This window comes from Brienomyrus brachyistius, chromosome 3 (assembly GCF_023856365.1).
Source record: "Brienomyrus brachyistius isolate T26 chromosome 3, BBRACH_0.4, whole genome shotgun sequence".
In the NCBI taxonomy this organism is placed as follows: domain Eukaryota; kingdom Metazoa; phylum Chordata; class Actinopteri; order Osteoglossiformes; family Mormyridae; genus Brienomyrus; species Brienomyrus brachyistius.
The window spans coordinates 34,557,495-34,579,243 of record NC_064535.1 but is presented as its reverse complement, the minus strand read 5'-3'; the positions used below and the strand labels follow the sequence as shown (position 1 = coordinate 34,579,243).

General features: G+C 49.7%; 1 protein-coding gene across 5 annotated transcripts in view; it reads left to right on the top strand.

Annotated features, from left to right (window-relative positions):
• The window catches only part of LOC125738236 (SH3 and multiple ankyrin repeat domains protein 3-like), a 124,723-nt gene that overhangs the window by 13,786 nt on the left and 89,188 nt on the right, over nucleotides 1-21,749 (top strand). For all 5 annotated transcript variants that reach the window (XM_049006993.1, XM_049006992.1, XM_049006996.1 and 2 more), the window contains exons 2-3: nucleotides 562-613; nucleotides 15,393-15,689. In XM_049006993.1, the coding sequence (XP_048862950.1) occupies nucleotides 15,444-15,689 (246 nt within the window). In that variant the 5' untranslated portion in view covers nucleotides 562-613; nucleotides 15,393-15,443. The remainder of the gene's footprint in view (nucleotides 1-561; nucleotides 614-15,392; nucleotides 15,690-21,749) is intronic.

The following is a 21,749-nucleotide window of genomic DNA, read 5'->3' as shown; positions in this document are numbered from 1 at the left end:
CTCCTGCTCCTCACAGACCCACAGTAAAAGGGGAGTCATTTTTGAGTGGTACCCAGTGCTGGCTGACTTCCCATGACAAATGGGCTTCATCGTGGGCCAATGTTGTCCAGGATCCAGTGTGCAGGTAGCTAGTGCCCACTAGCAGAGGTGTCAGCAGCATGGGCATGTGCCCAATGGCTGTGGCTTTCCTGTGATGTCACAGCCTGGTCTCCTTGCTGTTAACAGAGGGCGTGTTTGTGGTTCATATCGATTAACCTTGTCTTCTTCAGAAGCTGAGCCAAGTCATTCACAGCTGAATCTTATTTTAGAAGCAAAATGTAAAGCAATGGTGAATAGATGGAACTATTAAGTGAATTCATTTGCTATCACTAAATTCTTCTTGAGCTGATTGGCAGAGTTCCTTAACCACCACACTTTTGCCTGTTGGGGGGAAGATGCCTATTGTTTCTCTCTAGAATTAAGTACTTTAGTGAGAAGAGTGTGCTTCCTTGAGTGCTGATTTATGTGAAATGCTTTATTCTTGGGTCACTGACTAACAGGGGACTTATCTGTTGTTTTCAGGACACTGCAGAGAAGGACAGCGGAAGTGTGAAGCCAGTGTCTTCTGCATGAGGTAAGGTGACTGCCCGCCTGCCCACCATAGCCGTGTGCTTTTACTCATTGTTTCCAGGGTGACCCCCCTGAGGCAGGGTGAATCGCAGCATATTCTAGTCATTGCTGGTACAGATGGACGCACTGATGGGCTGAGGGGTGTGGCGGTGGCCCGGGTTGCGCTCGATGCCCTCCAGGGGGGTGCACTTCCTCGTAAGCCCTGATAGATGCATTGGTGGGCGTGGCGGGGGCCTGGGTCACGCTCGGTGCCCCCCGGTGGTGTGGGCTTCCTATTAAGCCCATGCTTCATTGTTCTGGGCCCTGCTTGAAAATGGAAACAACAGGAAGGTGTGCGCTGTGTCCCTCCGCCGTCTGCCGTGGCCAGAGGCCTGTGATGATAATAGCAGGACCGGCTCTGCCTCTCTTTATAAATAGCTCAAGGCTGCCGTGTTCCTTTCATGGGGACTGTTCTGTCCACACTGTACATCTGCTGCCTGCACCTCCAGTAGGTCCAACACCCTGGTGATTCACTGGGTGTGCCCATGTGCTCGTCTATCCACACTAAAGCCCGTCCAGCTGAGAATTCGCTCCCATCCGGCCGGCCATTCGCCTGCCCGAGACAGGCTGTCTCGCTGATACCACCGGACCCCTGTGTGGTCTGGAGCGCCGGTGGGACCCTCTGGCTTCTGTTGGAGCACTGGAGCAGAGGCTCTGCTACCTTTGTCCCTGTTTCATGCTCTTTCGCTCCTTCAGGCCTGCTTTTCCGTTTAGTACAATGGCTGTCATATGCAGCCCCAGCAACCTTTGCACACATTAATGTGTCTTTTGTTTTATAGAAGAATTTATGGCCTGTGCTTTTACTGGTGTTGTCTTGGTAATCATGAATGTTGCATGACTGATGCTTGATGGGTGGACTCTTCATGCCACCCCTTTGGCCATGTGACAAACTGGGGGCCAGATTTTTACTGTCTACTTTCTTTGCTATTATGTAACTGGAAGGGTTTGACCAAACTGCAGTTTTCGTTGTGTGTGGTATAAGTATTCATGAATACAGCAAGGTGACGCATTCATATGATTTGTCCAGTGATTTTAATCACAACCTTCTCTACCTATAATCATGAGGCATCTGGTCACATGACTCAAATTGCACATTGCAGGATTGCCCGTGGACGGGCACTGCTTGTGTGCCCCCTGTAGCTGCTCTAGGAACCTACAGTCTGCGGTGCTATGCTGCCTGACTGTACTTAGGCACCCTATTGGATGGAATGAGTACAGCTGCAACCAATCCGGTAACAGAGACTGAGAAACTAAAACTGAAATTCAGAGCAATAAAAGTTTTAATCTGTGTTTAAATTGGAGGAGAGTTAAGCTCTGTCACTAAGCCTCCTTGTGAATCTATCACATTAGTGACATTAGGAGTGGAAAATTTCCTTAGCTGTGGAAGTATGGGGATAAGCAGGACTGATAAGGTGCTCTTCGGATCTGGGATGGGCCTAAGGAATGGGCTGGGGGCTGCGGGGCTGGTTGTGGTGCAGCTGGGGGGGACTGGAGCAGAGGCCGGAGCAGCGGACAGGCATATGATGAGGGTGCTGTTTTTTGGCTCCTCCTGCCTGCCAGGTGTGATTAAATCACTGCAAGCAGAATTGGTGGCTTTTAATTCGGGCTTGTGAGCGACTTTCTCTCAGGGTATAAACAGTCAACCCCATCTGAGCATTACGGGTCGAAGCTGCTAGTGGCTGAGTGCACGACAAGCAAATTTTCACAATAGTTCTTTAAGATAAGGCTGCAATGATGCAGTTCGCTCCCTCCCTTCTCTAGAAAAAGGATAATTTCAGGTGTTATCTCTGTGCCACTTTGATAGGTAATGGTGCATTATCTCTGTGCCGCGTCGGTCGGTAAGGGTGAGTTATCTCTGTGCCACGTCGGTAGGTAAGGGTGAGTTATCTCTGTGCCATGTCGGTAGGTAAGAGTGCGTTATCTCTGTGTCACATCGGTAAGTAAGGGTGCGTTATCTCTGTGCCACGTCGATAGGTAAGGGTGCGTTATCTCTGTGCCATGTCAGTAGGTAAGGGTGCGTTATCTCTGTGCCACGTCGATAGGTAAGGGTGCGTTATCTCTGTGCCATGTCAGTAGGTAAGGGTGCGTTATCTCTGTGCCATGTCAGTAGGTAAGAGTGCGTTATCTCTGTGCCACGTCGGTAGGTAAGGGTGAGTTATCTCTGTGCCACGTCGGTAGGTAAGGGTGCGTTATCTCTGTGCCACGTCGGTAGGTAAGGGTTTGCTTTGTGACTTTGGGCCTGACCATGAGGGAGGACATGATACAGATCACTGGAGTATTTGTACATTCTCCCCATATTCTCTGTGGTCACGTGTCAGCTTCTCCTTCCCTCTGTGTGAGATGCTGTGAGACTTACCGCTGTCTGCCATTCCTTTTAATGCTCCAATCTTTTGCACGCTTTGTCTTGCTGGTGCACAGACACATACCTCGCAGGTGCAGATTCCGACAACTTCCTGGAGCCAAATGCAAAACAGCCATTAAATCTGCTTATACTAGGAAGGGCTGTAGGGGACACTCAGAGTCCTCTCTCTAGCCCGCAGAACCCAGGGGGAATTGTTCTCTTGGAACTGCCCTCTGAAAAGAGGACCATTGAATCTATTAACTGTCCCAGATGAGCTTTGGTGATTAGTGCTGCAGTCTAGGGTGCCTCATCATCAGTGGCTGGGTATGGCTCTTCACATCAGCGGAATTCATATTGACTTTAGGAGTAAGAGGACAGTACCATTCAGCAGGTCTCCAGGGGGTGTATTAATGTACCTAAATGCATCTGGGAGAGAGACTGAGGCAGTGAATTGCTAAGTCGTGAGTGGGCATGTAACAACTGAATGTGGAGTATATAGAAAACGGCTCTTCCAAGTGTGATCCGGTGAGGGAAGAGAATGAGGTTCACTATACTTCCAGAGAGTGGGATCACTGCTTGTGGATCAACCGGCTGAGCGCATCAGCGAGTCGCTTGTCAGGCATGTGTCTCCTCTGCTGGCTGTATGCCCCCCCCCCCCCCCCCCACATGAGCTGGATACATGGGGGTCCTGCCAACAGTATTTACTGAGGTGCCCGGACAGGTGTGATGGCACACTCCCCAGTGCCCGGCTTGGTGCCCCGTCCAGCCTGTCCATGTACTGTCCGCCTTCCTTGTCTGCCTGCTTTTGTCGGCTCTCGTTTCATGCTGCTTCTCTTGGGTTATCGAGTTTCTCTGGCTGCTCAGCTGTGGCAGTGTTTACCACCATTTGGACCAAACATTCGCGTGGGGCATCTAAGGTTTGGACCCCCGGTTGGTCACAAACAGTCACTACACTTGCTGCTCATTCCATGAGACCTTGCTGCGAAATAGTCGGCCAGTTGTTCGGTGTGTGTACAGTCGGTGAGTTTCTCTTCCATATGGGAGCTGGAAAAAATTAGCAAGTTTCCACTAATTGGAACAAGAAACTGACAAACCAACACTGACCGGGAGTCTTTGTCATAAGTCGTCTCACACTGTAACACAATGAGTACATGCAGATAGATGATTTTCTATGAAATGTTTATATCACCTGTTCATACGTAGACAGTGTCCATAAGGCCTTTGTGGGTGACCTTTTGTCTGTTGACCAGAGAAAGCGGCACATTGGCAATGTGACTTGATGTGGATAGAGAACTTTAATTAGTCATGGTGTTTAAACAAAGATACACTCTTTTGTACCTTGTGATGAAAAGGATATTCTTGGTGGAACAGAAGTGACCCACAGATATCTTGTGAAATTGTGTCCTTTTATATCCACTGCACACGATTTCCCTGAGCTAAGTCTGTCTTCCTGCTCTGCATTATTACCCATCTATGTGATGGAATCATTGGAGTCATTGTCTAGAAATTAAAATTCAGGCTGTATAACTGACCCTGTTAAACATCCTCTCCAGCACTGAAACTGGGTCCTCTCTCTGAAGCCTGTACACAGCGTGATGTTGTATCCAGTGATAAGGCTGCTACATACCAAGATGGCTCTGGGCTCCAGTGGGCTGAGGTGCTGCAGCCTAGCCCATCGCTCAGGCTCCCTGGAGGATTCCGTCATGTTGAGATAAAACTGCTTACTTCTGTTGTGTCTTATAAAGATGGGCTTTCATTTTACCCATCTGTTTATTTTTTGTTTCACATACGATGCTCAGAAATATCTGTGCTTTTTTTGTCCTTTGCCTACAGCTTTGTCCATTTATCTAATCTTTGAGGTGGGCAGTTTAATCTTGAGTTTTGAGTGTAAAGGTTTTGTGGTGTTTAGATCTTCCAAGTCATGATTATTCTCCACTCTCTGAAGCTCCTTTCTCAGAAAAAAAGGTGACATGTGGAAAAGTCTTTCGGAGCCGGCTGGCTCTGAGCTGAATCATAACCTTCTGGAAGGATGGATAAGATGTCCGGAGAAACAGCTCTGTGTGAAGTGCCTGCTGTGGTCTTTTGAAAACACTTCCTGCAATGAACCTGCCCAACGTTAATTACTGACACAAACAACCCTTTGGGATCGGTTGTTGTCAGTCTGTTTCAAGCCTGTGTAGTTTTGCTTTCTTTCTAAGCACAAATGTTTCATCACTATTCAGATGGGGGATTTATTTACTGACCTTATTTAGTCAAACTTGCAGCCACCACAGATGATACTGTAAAGAACCAGCATTCTCAGACTCCGTACAGTAGCTCCTGAACTTTTCAAGCTGTGTTGAAGAGATCCTTTCCTGTTCCCGTTTGCTCTTCCCCTAGGTTTCTTTCTGCTTCTGTCATTGATAACTGGCAGTGCTCTCCCAGCTGATGCACGATAACTCTTCCTAATTGAGGCAACATCTGTGCTCTGATCTAACCCCTGGCTTGCTGGGGTGCTGGAGCTTGGCCACGATGGAAGATGAGATGTATCCAGGCTATTCTGTTAATTTAATTTGCCTTATAAACATCCCTGTGCATCTTTTAGGGCATAACTTTATACCCGAGGCCTCTGGAACTTGAAAAACTTCTGGAAAATGGTTGAAACACCTGGGTCACAGATGGAGGGCCATGCAGGTGGCCTGGGTGTCACCCATAACCCCAAGACAGCCACATTGATTGGCTAGAGGCTTGAATTGAAGGCGGACAGTGGTGTATGATTTATTTGGCACTGGGGACAGGGGGTGGAGTTAATGACACATTTGAGAGGTGCAGTTCAGTGTTTGTTTCCATTCTGCTACAAAGCCACTTTCGTCATGGCGGCTGGTTTAGATAAACAATGATGGCTTGCAGCTACAGCGACACCCAGATCCTTTAAAAAAATTAATGAACAGAATCCTACCTAGACCTCTGTACAGCTTATGTAAAACTGCTCTTTAACATGCAATATTTCAACAGAAATGATTATTTTTTACTTTGGCAGTATTATTTAGGAGAGACGGCAGTGTGATACGGGACAGACGAGTGTGAAGAAAGCAGGACAGGACAGACCGCGATGCAGTACAGAACAGACAACAGTGCAGTTCTGGACAGACAGCAGTGTGATATAACACAGACCGCGGTGCAGTACAGAACAGACAACAGTGCAGTTCTGGACAGACAGCAGTGTGATATAACACAGACCGCGGTGCAGTACAGAACAGACAACAGTGCAGTTTTGGACAGACAGCAGTGTGATATAACACAGACAGCCGTGCAGTACAGAACAGACAACAGTGCAGTACAGAACAGACAACAGTGCAGTTCTGGACAGACAGCAGTGTGATATAACACAGACCGCGGTGCAGTACAGAACAGACAACAGTGCAGTTCTGGACAGACAGCAGTGTGATATAAGACAGACAGCCGTGCAGTACAGACCAGACAACAGTGCAATTCTGGACAGACAGCAGTGTGATATAACACAGACAGCCGTGCAGTACAGAACAGACAACAGTGCAGTACAGGACAGACAACAGTGCAGTTCACAACAGATGGTAGGTTGATAGAGGACAGACGGCAATGCAATACAGGACAGACAACAGTGTGATACAGGACAGACAACTGTGATACAGTACAGACGGCAGTGCGATACAGGACAGACAACAGTGTGATACAGGACAGACAACAGTGTGATACAGGACAGACAACAGTGTGATACAGGACAGACGGCAAGGCAATACCAGACAAACGGCAGTGTGATACAGGACAGACGGCAGTGTGATACAGGACAGACGGCAGTGTGATACAGGACAGACGGCAGTGTGATACAGGACAGACGGCAGTGCGATACAGGACAGACGGCAGTGCGATACAGGACAGACGGCAGTGTGTTACAGGACAGACGGCAAGGGAATAGCAGACAAATGGCAGTGCAATACAGGAGAGACGGCAGTGCGATACAGGAGAGACGGCAGTGCGATACAGGAGAGATGGCAGTGCGATACAGGAGAGACGGCAGTGCGATACAGGAGAGACAACAGTGCGATACAGGACAGACGGCAAGGCAATAGCAGACAAACGGTAGTGCGATACAGGAGAGACGGCAGTGCGATACAGGAGAGACGGCAGTGCGATACAGGAGAGACGGCAAGGCAATACCAGACAAACGGCAGTGCGATACAGGAGAGACGGCAGTGCGATACAGGAGAGACGGCAGTGCGATACAGGAGAGACGACAGTGCGATACAGGAGAGACGGCAGTGCGATACAGGAGAGATGGCAGTGCGATACAGCACTGACAACTGGAAAATAAATAAGCATCAAATAGATGGTGCAGCGGGGCTAGAGGTGTGCAAATAGCCACAGAGGTAGTAAAGTACAGCAAAGTATAGTGTGCAGTACAATGCAGCAGGTGGATAGATGTGGGTCATTGGGTCTTTAGAACCCTAATCACCTGCCTGTGATTAATAGCTCACAGTGCATCCCTCTGCCTGCTGTCAGTCTGCCAGGTGACAGTAGCCCCTTCGTCCAAAGGGATCCCGAGGATAAAGGATCAGAAATTAACCCAAACGAGATCACCTACAGCTGCTAGTGGCCAGGCAGGCTGACAATGCACCGCCGTTGCTCAGCGAGGAATCCTGACGCCCATGCATTGGGATAAGCCTCCTCCGTTCTGACCCGTGCTGTGGTGCTGGTGTTTCCATGGCAACCCTCCGGTAGCCATGGATGTCCCTGTGGTCTGCTTATGTAACAGAGCTGGGAGAGCAAAAGAGGAAGCTGATCTGAAGCACGCCACGTCCCTGGTGAGCTGGCGTGGACCTCTGGTCCCTTCAGAGGGTTTATCAAGATGTCCTCCCCAAGCCCCAGTATAGCAGCCTTCCTGAAATACCCCTCGCCATTTTGGCACTCTGGAGCCAAAATATGGGGCGAGCAGTTTTGTATGAAGAAGAAGCTCCGCCCAGCATCCGGTTCCGGTTTCCTTTCGCGGGGACAGTTGAGCTATATTCACATTTTATATAAAACCACGTGAGAAGCATGGACAGGTTGGAGCGTCACAGGGTCCCCCCTCCCCCCCCCACCCGGCAGTTTACTGTCAGGGGTGGGGCTTGGCATCTGGCTATCTGTAGGGAGCGTCAGGTGAGCTGCCTGTCCCTCACTGGGAGATTTCTGCCCCCCCTCAGAAACTCGATCATGTGGTCAGTTGTTCCCTGGTTCCTTTTGCTCTCTTTGCCTGTTTAAACCTCAGCTGTTCATCCATCTAATGCCGGAATGTTCCCTTGGGGTCTGTAGAAGGGGCAGCTTTCCTCCACAGCTGGACGTGCCTCTTACCTGGATTGTATAATACTGAAAAATATGGTCTGTGGTAAGTACGCCACACTCCAGCTGATTCACTGCTCCCGTGTTGCTCTGTCGAATTGACTGTTGCCTATAGTAGGGGGAATCCTGTCACCCTCACCTTTCTGATCATTTATTCTGAAAGGTCCTCAGAGAACCGTCTGGTTCACAAGCATTTGGTGCCGCACTAACTGGCCCAGCCTGGGGTGATGGGTGTGTTTCTGTGTTTGTTTGTTTGGTTCTCTCACATATGAGGAAGAGCATTTCTTCTGCTGTCCTGCAGACCAGTGTGGGAGCTGGCTGTCCTTCACCTGCTTGGTGTGTCTGGATGGGCACCTCCTTGGTCCTCTGGGCTTCCCGCTTGGAGCCTCTATTCTCTTTTCCCTTCCTGAGTGACCCAGCACCAAGAATGAGGTAGATGCATAATGACTGTATTGCCCCCCCCCCCTATCCTGGTACCTCCCTAGTCTGGTGTTTGACTTTTTTGTTCCACTTTCTGCATCGTTATGGTATCTTTGGGTCCATTTGTCGTACGCTCTTGCGGTGCTTCTGTTGTTTGAAAGCTTCCTGCTATGGGATGCCAGTGTACCCTGTACTTTTCAAGAGTCTCATCCACTCAGGGAGGGGTGTCCCTCCAAAAGGCCTCCCTATATGTCCCACCGTATCCCCTCCTCCTCTCCGTGAGGCGTCCTGTAAATAAAAGCCGCTGGGAGCCGCTTCATTAATCCACCCCCCAGACAGGCCTTTTGTGAGGCATAGCTGGACACGTGATGCCATGACCGTGATGTATTGCCAGTCCCTATGCGATGTGGGTGCTGTGTCATCCTTGGGTGGAGGGAGGGGAGCATTTTGGGGGTGATCTGAGCACCAGCACTTGGAGAACGAAAAATGCATCTGTAGTCCAGTGAAAGTGACAGGTTTCAATTGCTTATGTTTCATTTTGAAAATCTTTTTCATTTTGAAATCCCAAAAAGCTTTTCAAAGCGGCCGACTGATTTAATGAATTCTAGCTCAGAAGGACCCAATTCCGTGGCCTACCAGGAGGCAGAGATGACGGAGAGAAGGCTTTGAAAAGGGGGGGGGGTTACTGTAGACTGCCAGTGGGACCTGCTAGCAGAGGTGGAGATTTCGGGTCCGGGGAGTACTCCAGACCAAGATTTTATTTCATCCAACCAGTCGAGTACTCTGTGACTGTGAGTCTTTTTACGGACCTGTCAGTAGTGGGCAGCGTTTCAAATAATTTAGGGGATCCATGATGGATTCATCCTGTGTACTGTACAGCAGCATGGATAGGGGACAGAGTTGGGTGCATCGCTGCAGGCTGTGGATCGGTGGGAATGTCACGTAGTGGGAATTCCATTTCCAGCTTTTTGGGTGCCTGGGCCCCACAGATGTCAGGGAAGCGACACAGATCTTTTAAAAACCAGTCTCCCTCTTCCTGGTTCCTTTCTGCTAATTGCTCCCATAATTTGTGGTGTTGTGCCCAATGCAGTTTAGATGATGCCTTTATTTTTCAAATTAAGCAAAGCGGCTGGTGAATATGTCACAATTTGCCTGTAATTTTGTACTGCGCCAGCATGCAATTGAGTAATTATTCTTTAAAGCATCTCTCAGAGCCGGTGTTCCCGCGAGGAGCCCGTAAATGAGCACGTTGCCAGTCGGCATGCCGATCTCGGCGCGGAGCTCTTACCGCGGTGCTGCCGAGGGGCGGGGGCCAGCAGCTCCGCAGAATATTTATGGTGGGGCTGAGGGCGTTTGGAGTGACCTCGTTAGTGTCGTCTCTTCTCTTCCTGACCAACTCTCCCGCTTTGCCGGGCGCGCTATTCCAAGCAACTGTTCTCCTTTGCGAGTCGTGTCACGATTCACCTGGAAGGTTCTCCGGAATCATCTAGACAGTGAAGTGCGTAGATGTCATGTGTAGCTCTGAACTGTCAGAAACCCTAAAGGAGCTGTTCGTATGTTAGAAGCATGACGGGGAAACGTCTAGTAAATTCACTATCACTTCTGTGGTGCATGTTGATAAGGGGATTTATTCCTTTTCTGAAGGATGAACAATGTTTGGTTCAGCTGGTGTGTGACATGCCTCCGCATGTTTCCCATATCCAGGCTGCCTGATCGTTTGTGAGCCAATGTGCTGTTACCACACAGAGCCACTGGCTAGCTGCTTGCCCAAGTGAGGCAGCTCCGGGCTCCATCAGCTGTCAGCATACAGTTACCAATCAAAGCTCCTAATGCACTAAATTGAAATTTTGTCCCTCGTTTGTTTCCTCCTGTGTGTAAATTTGAATTTGGTCTTTGGCTATGGGAGGGTGATTTACTGCCATTCCACTTATACATTGATACAATTATGACAGCACGGGCCCTGCTCAATTTATAAATGATTTACTTTCGCGATAACTCTCTGCCATTGAAGCCAATAAGAAATGAGAAGAAACGGCAAAGCGATAAATAGTGGTATCCACTTGTCCTATTCAGGGTTGTGGGCGGGATCCAGAGCCTATCCCGACCAGTACTAGACTAAGGCAGGAAACAACCCAGGATGGGGCGCCAGCCCGTCGCAGGGCACACTTACACGCCATTCACTCACACGCCATTCACTCACACGCCTTTCACTCACACGCCTTTTACTCACACGCCATTCTCACACACATGTACACATATGGGCAATTTGGTAACTCCAGTTAATCTCAGCATGTTTTTGGACGATGGGGGGGGGAACCAAAATACTCAGAGAAAACCCCACAGAGAGAATATATGCAAATTCCACACAGATGGACCCTGGGCAGAGACTTGGAAGCTGGGCCAAGAGGTGTGAGGCAACACCATCATGCCACCTGGTGCTGGACACCATCATGCCACCTGCTGCCTTATCCTGTAGGAGGTAAAGATCACAGCCTTTTAACATCATTAGTTCACATAAGGTTTCCTCATGAGGTAACAGCCTCTGTAACTAAATGGTTGGAGAGATGTGTTCTTCAGCCCTTTTAACATGTAGCCACTCCCCTGATATTATGAAGATCTACCAAAGGGTCCTACGCGTATAACCTTCTGTTCATCCTTCTTCTGTCTGCAGATGTTCATGACGTGGTCATGAACATTCCAAGGCTGAAATGTGGTCTGACATTTTGCGGGTTTATACCCATTAAATTCCTAAATGCTGTTGTGTGGCCATGTATTTTATTTTGTGAGACTTTTTTGCGAGCAGTTTACTAAATCAGAAAAATCACATGCTGCAGCCAAAAGGCCTGGTCTGAGGTAGCAGGTTTGCATGGTCGTGGAAATCTTCACTGCAGGGGAAACAGATTCAGCCAGAGCGCTGACAACTTGTCTGGAAGCGGAAACCGATGGATTTTAAATCCCATTACTGCTTCTTTGCCCTGGTTTATCACTTCTGCATCTCAATTAGTTGTAGCATTAAATCAGGCGGGCCCTGTTTTATCTGTAGACAAGTCCCTTGTTGAGCAAACAAGTCAGGAGTGTTCATCTTGTGTCCTGATATTGAGTCGCATTTACTCACAGAGGGCACTTTCTCACAACCTGCAATATACCTGCCGTGACCTCAGCACCAATGCAGCGGCCCAGCTTGCCGGCCTTCCTGACTGCAGAGGGGCTCTGACGCCGGGATGAATGGTGGAGTGCTCACGCAGCGGCTGAGCTCAACATAGGTGTGTACTGCCTGGAAGTCCATCAGCTGCCCCAGCACGTTCGCGTAAGCGTGGAAGGTCCGACCTCGTGACGCAGCCGCCTTCTTTGAAGTCTGGCATTTTATGAATTATTTGTGTTGCGTTCAACTAAGACTGCAGTTTGTGGATGTTCGGGCAGTATCGGGCGTCCTAGGTGTTGTGAATTCCAGAGCAGCCTTGAAGGATTGCGGAGTTCAAGGACAACTCCTCTTGTTTGGAGAGAATGAAGAAGCATAATGACTAATGAACGGAGACATGCAGCAAGGTTGCTGAGCCAGAGCGGATTAGCGTGGTCGGTGCTGACGCCGTGCCCAGATGCCGGGCAGGAGAATCGATGCTTTTTGCGAATGGAGACGGCTGCGTGAGACGCCTTGCCCATGCGTCAGTGATTCGGCGGGTGCCACGGTGGCAGCTGGACAGGCGTACGCAGCAAAGCACTCGGCGCTCCAAACCACATCTGCTTTCTCTGTCGTTTCCCTCTAGTCTTCTGACGTTCACCAGATTCTGCTTCAAACATGGCATTTACCACTTTAAACATTTTGACTAAATATACATTTGTTTGCGCCATCTAAGGGGGACCTTTAGCATCAACGTAGCTTGTCACTAGTTGGAACATTGGCAGCTGCCTTCTGAAGACAGGAGAGTCCACTCAAGCAGCTGAACAGAGAGGGCCAGACCTCTGAAGGCTGCAGTCCCCCTTGTTTCAGCCATTGACCTCAGGTGGCTCCTGTTTCATTTCCATGCTGATTCGTCTGAGCCAAATAAAAATGTCTGATACTGATACTGAAAATGGTTGTCTGTATATGGTGTTCAAACTTCAACTGTGTCTATATTCCCTTTGAATTCAGTTAAATGCCAGTGCGCTGGATTATTGTAATAACATTAAAATCATTTGGTTACCCTTTTACATTCAGGGGTGAAATTGAAACCCCTCATAACGTACAGCCAACCTAAAAAGGAATAAATGTCTCTACAGTGTGATTTAAAAAAGCTATTAATTAATTTGCTGTTCCGGCCATCATTTTTCAGTCCCCAAAAGGGGAAAAGGGTTGTATAAAAAATCTGTGGCTGCAGTCAAAAACATAAAAATGCCAAAAGTCTTTTCTTTTGTTTGATCACTCATGATTAAGTTCAGGCTGGGTAGGGTTAGGGTGTCATTGTTGGGATTAGGGATTTTCCCATAGACATGAATGGAGAGTCCACACAAAGATATAAATACAAACGTGTGGGTGTGTGTTTCTAGATGTGATGATGGATGGATGTGTTCAGTGATGGATAGATGTGTTCAGGGTGGTCTGGGTTAACTATATGTATTCTGCACATGTGGAGTATTCCGGGTGTGGGAAGCTTGGCTGAAATTTCACTCCCTGTGACTGTTCCATTTCAGGTATAGGTGATTCTTCACGGCCCTTTTCTGCAGTTCCGCTGCCTCCTCAAGGCCCTGCAAGCTTCTCTCCCATTCAGGTGTCTGCTCTCCGGCTGCTAGCTGGGCTGCATCTCCCTAATCACTTCGGTCATTATCACCCCCCCTTACGATTGGCTGTGACAGTGCGCTGTGAGAGGGGGGTGCATGTCCGTCCCCTCTGTGATGTGACCAGCCTGTTTCAGGAGATCAAGCCTTATCTTCCCTCTAGTAAAATGCTCCAACGTTTTATAGACGGGCTGCAGGTTTAGTTGTCTGCTATCTTTATCGTCATCTTCGACGCAGGAAAATCAATATCCCACGGGATTCCCAGATGACTGTGTCACTCTGCAGCAGATTACAGTGTGACAGGTTTGAACAGAGTAGTTCATGGTCAGTGTCCTGGAGCCCCTACCCCCCAAGCAGTCTGCTGCTGAGCTTTACTTAACGTGGTCTGAATCCTCTGTAGTTCTGTTATGGCTTTTCATTCTGTTATGAGGCAGCCCCTTTTCGGGCCGTAGAGTTAACTTATGACATTCTTAAGGAGATGGAAGCATTCCGTTTATCTGACAAGTGCGAAGAAACACAAAGCACTCCTTTCATTCCCTCCGTTCGTGTCGGTGTCATTGTTACCTGTCTCGTCAATGCTGGTGCCACTTTGCTCTATGTGGCAGGTGAAATAAGACCTTCAGCTCCTTAGGCTTTGACGCTCCGCCATTTAGGTCATTGCTCCAAGCTCTAGGGGACTCTGCTCGCACGTACATCACTCACCGTGCTGCTTATGTTTTGAGATTCTGCCGCCGTGGTCGCTAAACTGTGGGTTACCGGTTTGAATCCCACTGGCTCATGCAATTCCCATAGGCCTGTAATTCAGCATTTAAAATCTGTGAATAGCAGCGCAGATGTCTGTGCTCCTGATGTTGTCAGGCACCGGTTGCCGGACACAGAAGCCGCCTTGCAGTTTAAAGCGTTGTGAATGTGAGCGAACAGTCAGGACTCTGCGCCAGGCCCTTCGTACGCTGCCGTTGTGTTTGTGTGTCATCAGCTTGTTCGTTTCTTTGAAAAGTTTGCAGAAACATTTTGTAGAAAGAGTCTTTGTCAAGTATGGAAGGTGTCCTCTGGCAGACTTTTAAAATAAATCTGCATAAATTGAAAGTAAGGGACCCGTGCTTCCGTTTCTGTGACTGCACAAGCTCGCGGTTACACTTTGTGTGCCCTCTCTGTTGGAACCGCTGACTTGATTAGGATGGACTGGGTCTCTGCCGTCGGCCAGTGTGCCGGAGGGATCTGGCCATGCACAGAAAATGCCGTTCCTTATGCTAACATGTACTGTTCATGTGTGATTAAGATGCTTTGTTGACCTTGCCGTGTGCAAACTGCTTGCTACATCTGCAGCTGTTTCCAGAATCTCGTTTAGACTTTCATGTGCATTCATTTGCATAATCCAAGCACATAATTTTTGTACTCTCTGTGGAGCTCCCATAATTGGATATGTGTTGGATCTTCTTAATCCTCAATGAGAATAAAGTATCATTTTCTCTTATGTAGTTCAAGCTAAACCCATTGTACACACAGTAATAATTTTAATGGAATTAACTCCCTGAAATCGGATTGTCCGTCACTTGGGGTTGCCGAGATTGTTTGCCAGTGTACGTGTGTAAGGGTCCTGTTCAAATGACCATGGATCTTACAGTGCCTCTGTCCTGCCTGCAGTGTGTGGTTTTCCCTGCTGCTCGGCTTTCCCTTCATGCCGTCCTCCCGGCCCCGTTGGAGCTTTCCTCAGGAGGACCTGTTACTGAACGTTTGTCTGGCTCCTGCCTTGCCGTGTTGCGTACATCAGTGTGCCGATTTACTGCCCCATGTTAGCTGGTATTCCTGCATGTATGTGCTTCTCTTGCTGCCTCCCTAATCACGCTCTCGCTGTCGCCCCTGCCCCTGGCCCCGCCCCCCCTCCCTGCCCCCCCAGCGCTGTGATGAGCCCTCTGAAGTGAGCGCGGCTGAACCCCTCTCACAGAGCATGCCTCTGAGTCCGGCAGCCGGCAAACATGAGCCAGCGGAGCAGCGGCAGCAGGAGGCGGAGTTGCTGCTGCAGCAGCAGCTGTGTGCTACCAACGGCGACCGGGGCGACTCGGACAGCTCCAGAGAAGACTCCGTGTACGACACCATCCGCTCGGTGGCCGACAAGCCCCCCGCCGGCCCCATGGACGAGCCCCGAGGCAGCACCATCGTGATCCGCATAGGAATCCCGGACCTGCAGCAAACAGTGAGTGATCCGTCTCTCTCTCTCTCTCTGTCTCTCTCTCTCTTCCTCTCTCATGTGCGCCGATGAATTGGAGACACTGGTTAGCGCAGTACTGCACTTCCAGTGGCTCCGGTGTGCCAGTCTTGGTTGCATAGACGCATGAGATCACACGAGACACATGTGATTGTGAAAGAGCAGGGATGTATTTAACGGCGAAACTCTGCTGTTGTCTGTGCACCGCCAGGCTGCTGGCGGCGGGAGGGGGGGGGGGGGGTGGCAGTCCAACTTGTGGCTGTGCTGTTCCACTCTGCTCTGAACCCATCCAATGTAATCCGCCGCTTCCAGGGGCCCGAGATTGGGGCTGAAGCAGCGCAGCTGAGGGCAGATGGGGTAGGTTGTTCTGACCTGGGCCCATGCAGTGGGCATGAGGGTCTCCCATGGAGGTTGCTGTTGTGGGTCTGGTGTTGCGATGCCTTGTTTATCTGCGCGATTCATGTGGAGATTAGGGATCAATTTGTCACCTCATGGTGTCTGGTGTGGCTGCTGGAACCCACCTAAACATGTTACTTACACTCTCGTTCATCAGATTTAAAGATACAGTACCCCCTACGAAGCTGGTGATGGTTCTGGCTCAGTTGGGCCTGCTCCCCAATCCCAATGAGCAGATGTATTCCTCAGAATGGTGCCACCCTGGTCATTCCATGTTAGCAGTTAATTTCCACGGGCTGATGACCCTTGTGACATCCATACCAACGGGAGAGTTCTGGGAATGCATCGGTGCCGCAGTACTGCCACCCTGACAGAGAGCTGCAGCTCATTGTGGATGGAGGTAATGTCTCAGCAGGAGAATGGTGTTCCCTGGACTGGGCCACAGGTCCCTAGCTCTTGCTCAGTGCCGTTCGGTGCCCACCTGGCCCCCTAGGCAAGCTTCATTGCCAGCACCTCCCATCAGGACAAAGTGAAATTATTTTGCTAATTCCGAGGGTGGCGCCCAAGGCAGCCCCCTGGCTGTGTGGCAGACCCGGCCGTGGGTGATGTGACCACGCCCTTTGCGGAGATCGTCGAGTCGTGCCGCTCAGAGTGACATGCCCTGCATGGGCTGAGCTCTGATCCACAGGAGTTGGACCCTCCTGCTGTTGCCACCCCTGGCCACCTGTCTTCGATTCCTGCTTTATGATTCGAACAGTGTTGCTGGATTGGCCGGGGAGGTGGGTGTCCTGCACAGCGGCGTTCCCGAGACCTCCGGGATCCTCCTCTGACACTCGCATCTCCGGTACAGAGGAAACTCACGTTTCCTCTTACAGCGTCACTCTGGCACTCAGACAGGCTGCTCACGTCCTCCTCCTTCCTATTTTTAAGCCAGCCGGAGCGTCACGATGCTGAAGCTTTGCCGGGGGCCGGGGGCCTGGGGCCTCGAGCAAGGGATGCTGATGTATGCGGGGCCCGTGGAGCAGGCAGTCGAGCCCATGCGGCCGCTACAGTGGCACCTTCTGAAGGAATGCATGACGGAGCGCAGTTCACTGTGCTGCTGCTGCTCTGCACGGCTGCTCTGGCCTGGGTGCCCCGGCGAATGGGGGTGCCTCTTATTTCTCATGACATTCTCTGCGTTAGGTGAGGGGGGGTCTTCCCCCCTCTGTATCGTCACGGTGATCCTGCAAAACTGCCAGCATAACTTTTAACTCTGTAACTGCATCTCTTCCATCCCATAGAATCGGGGTGTCGCTCCTCGGCCCCCCGCCTCAGTTGGAATAGATGCCGTTCTGCCCAAAGCATTCTTTCTCTGATAATGCTGCTTTTTGTCTTGCATTGGAAGCAGCTTCTGAAAGTGACTCCTGTCGCGTGACGTGGGGCATGAGTTTCCCGGCACTTGGCATGAATGAGCTGTTGGCAGTTGGGGAGGTTTCTCCTGCTTCTGTATACTGGGGCTGTTAGCGTATAGCTTTTGTTCGTGTGTCATGTTTTTAAAATATGCAGGGAGCACTCCCTGTGGACCCGGGGGGGGGCACTGCTGGAGGCTGTAATCTCAGGGGGCACGCTGCTCTGTACTATTAGCTATGAAATTCCGCAGCGCTCAGTGCACCGTACCAAAACACGCCTTCCAGGTTGTCAGCCTGTTGAAATTGGTTCCACTTCCGCAGCACGCATCGGTCAGGGGGGGTGGCCGGGGTAGGGGGGTGGCGTTTGGGACACAGGGACCCTTCACGCCACATTTCCAATTCAGCAGTAGTTGAACTCGCTAATTACCGCGGTGCCATGTGAATTAAATGGCAGTGCAATTGTTGCATGATCTGCCGTGTGTCTTAGTGAGGAGTTTGCCGGTGGGTTTCTCAAAGAGGGACGCGAGGGCTGGGGGTGTAGTGTAGCGTGGGTTTGGGGGATTGAGGAGCACTGGGGATCATGGTGTAGCATAGTGGGGGTTTGGTTATTGGTGGAAAGTAGCAGGGGCACTGGGGAATGGCGGGGCACTGGGGATCATGGTGTAGCATAGTGGGGGTTTGGTTATTGGTGTAAAGTAGCAGGGGCACTGGGGAATGGGGGGCACTGGGGATTATGGTGTAGCATAGTGGGGGTTTGGTTATTGGTGTAAAGTAGCAGGGGCACTGGGGAATGGGGGGCACTGGGGATCATGGTGTAGAATAGTGGGGGTTTGGTTATTGGTGTAAAGTAGCAGGGGCACTGGGGATCATGGTGTAGAATAGTGGGGGTTTGGTTATTGGTGTAAAGTAGCAGGGGCACTGGGGATTATTGTATAGAATAGTGAGGGTTTGGTTATTGGTGTGACGTAGCAGGGGCACTGGGGAATGGGGGGCACTGGGGATTATGGTGTAGAATAGTGGGGGTTTGGTTATTGGTGTGATGTAGCAGGGGCACTGGGGATCATGGTGTAGCATAGTGGGGGTTTGGTTATTGGTGTAAAGTAGCAGGGGCACTGGGGAATGGGGGGCACTGGGGATTATGGTGTAGAATAGTGGGGGTTTGGTTATTGGTGTGATGTAGCAGGGGCACTGGGGAATGGGGGGCACTGGGGATTATGGTGTAGAATAGTAGGGACTAGTGGGTTAGGGGAAGGATGCTGAATGAGGTCACACACACACACACACACACACACACACACACACACACACGTTTGCGAAAGAACAGTCACATTGGGAGTTCTCTGTTCTGGATTGGTTCCTTTTTTAAACCACAGATTACATTTACTAGACTCTTTGATCTGACCTTTCAAGCACAGGTTCAGGGCCTTAACCCTGCTAGCTGAACACTGGCCCACATGGAGCATCTGAGAGGAATTTAAAGACCTCCTTGGGAATTATGAAGGACCCAGACTACAGGCTGAATCATTCATTCCCATTTGTATGAATAGGATGAGCACCAGGGTCCTCAGACAAGAGTTCTGTAACTGAGAGTGTAAATTAAATCATGTTGCATCTTTTTCCTCATTGTATTAAGAAGCTTCTGAAAAGGAGAATGTTTGTAATTCTCCGCTGTGAGGAATGTATCATGCTTGGTGTGATGCTGGTGCCCCTCCCACTTAAATGCAGGTTTCGCTTCTTAGCGTGGGGGCCGTCGCTCATGCTCAATTGTTCGTTAATTATTTTAAATTAATTACAGGCGGTCACCCTTTGTTTTTCCAGATTGCGTGGCCTGTGTTTGTCGGGTTTTCCAGGCGTTACATTCCCCTAATTGAATGGCAGCTTTGTGAACTGCCCCACTTTGACGGCCCTTGGGGTCTTAAATCCCTTTCTATCACTGGGGACATTTCTGCCCACAAAGTTTCACAGTGGACAGTGAGATCTGTAGCAGATCACAAAACCAAGTCTGCACCATCAGACTGACTGTGTTGCCATAGTAATGGCAAGAGTGTTTTTTTTTTTTTTTTGTCGGGCCGGAGCATTCAGAACTTGGGATATCAGTATTATATCCATAGAAGCAGAGTCCTTTGGCGAATGGATTGGAATAAGATGCACACTTGAGTGATTTGGATTCTGACCCTCTCCCTTGTCCTCCTGATTTCCTGGCGTGTGCCTGGAGGTGATCTGGCTGCCCAGCCCCCCTGGGCATGCCAACATTGCTGAAAACAGAAAGAGTGGACTTGCTTGCTAAATGCAAGGTGTAAGCTGTGATTAAGGTCAAGCCAAAGTTCATCTGTTCTGAGTCTGTTCTCCATGCTGGCCGGTGTAGGGTGGAAGATTGAAGACTGCATCCATGATGTCACCCCTCCATGGGACTAGGATGGAGGTAGACTTGGATGGAGGTAGACTTGGATGGAGGTAGACTTGGAAAGGGTTTCTTTGTAAAGTTAGATGATATGGCTTCCCCAGGACTGAGACGGGACTCTCCTTTACCTTCACCTTGCAAGTTTCTCAGCACGCGGCTGCCGGCTGCTGACGTCTCCCTCTCCAGGTCCTGGCCAAGCGGCTTTTAGGAAGCACCTTTTCTGTGGCTCCATGGTTTGGGGCTTTGGGTGCCTCATCAGAAGGGTGCTGGTTCAAATCATGTTACAACTGAGTTCCTGAAGAAGCTTCTTACCTTCAGCTGCTCCAGGAACAGGGGCTGATGTTACTCTCTGATCCTCATTCCTATAGCACTTTGGACGAAAGCTTCTGCCAATAAGTAAATGTAACCAGTTTGGTTGTGCTAATATGTTTTTACACTGACTTTCTGGGGACAGTTGAGAAGTTTTCAAGATATTTTTGTAACACTTGTATAGTTCCGTCATGCTGAGATGCATCTTGCAAGTGGTTGAATCTCTGACCTTTGGACCCTGGGAAAGCACAGGACTGAAATGCCTTGGATCGGGACTGCTTCACTTTCGCATTGGTGCATTGTGGAAGGACAAGCAGACCTTCCAAAGCAGGGAGTACAGTCATCACCAGAGTGCTGTCACATATGCGTAATGCCCAGTGTGTTTGTCATGCATGTTAATGTCCTGTGTCTTTAGTTATTCAAATCCTGATCAGACTTCTGTCCATCTAATGAGCCACATTATAAATGCTTGAATGGACAGTGCTCCCTCATATCAAACAAACATTTTCTGAATTGTGTAATATGGGCTCTCAGCCTCCTGCTCGGGTCCTTGCTAAATGCCTCTCGGTGCACCTTCAGATCACGCTCAAACTCACAGGCTTGAGACGTGTTCTTTTTTCAGATACAGGGAGTCAAATTATAACTAATATGCAGAACTATTAGTAAAAAGAATATATTATTTCCATTAGGTTAGGTTGGAAAATGACGGAGTAAATTTGTAAAAGAGATACTTAGGGAAGAACTGGCAGATTGCATTCATATTTATTTAGTGGCTGCTTTTAATCTAAGTGATGTACATTTTTAAGAAAGTTGGTTCAGTCACTCTTTGGAGTTATTGGGGTTAAGGGTCTTACTCAAGGGCTCAGCACTGACATCACTCTGGCACCCCCAGATTAATGCATAATGAGCGAAGAGTTGATCTATTTGTACCAGACCCCCTCATCTGCCTGGTGGCCACTGTAAGGCTGATCAACAGGATACGGGTCGCATCGTAGTGGTGCAGGAAGTCTGGGGTAAGCACTGTCTGAGAGACAGGCAGTCTTCACACTTTATGGAATGCACACCAGTCTCGCCAGCATGGACTCTCCTGCTGATTGGCTGGGAACGGCACTGAGTGGACTCAGCGGGTGGGGGTGGGGGCGGGGGGGTATGCACCATTGTGAGCATGATACTCTGTGCAGAGCTGAGAAATGGCTGGATATACAGTATTACAGTATAGGGATGAGCTGCAGTGTGCTTCAAGAACATTTTAGCAGACCTTGTGGACCTTCGCTGTCAGTTGAAGTGGCTCCTTAACCACGGGGAACCTCTCTGCACGTTCACACTTGCTGTGTGCTGACAGCTGCCCTCAGCCCTTCTGCTTCCTGCTGCAAGAAGCATTGGTCGTTGGTCTTACAGCAGACCAATAAATCTGTGTCCATTTAATGGCCATTGGAGTGGACTGGGTCCTGGGTTGAGTCAGACCAGTGTAGCAGAGTCTAACAGCTGCATGCTGTGTTGGTGCTGAATGCTGAGCACAACTGGCCAGGCATCCTAGTCCTGTCAGCAACATGA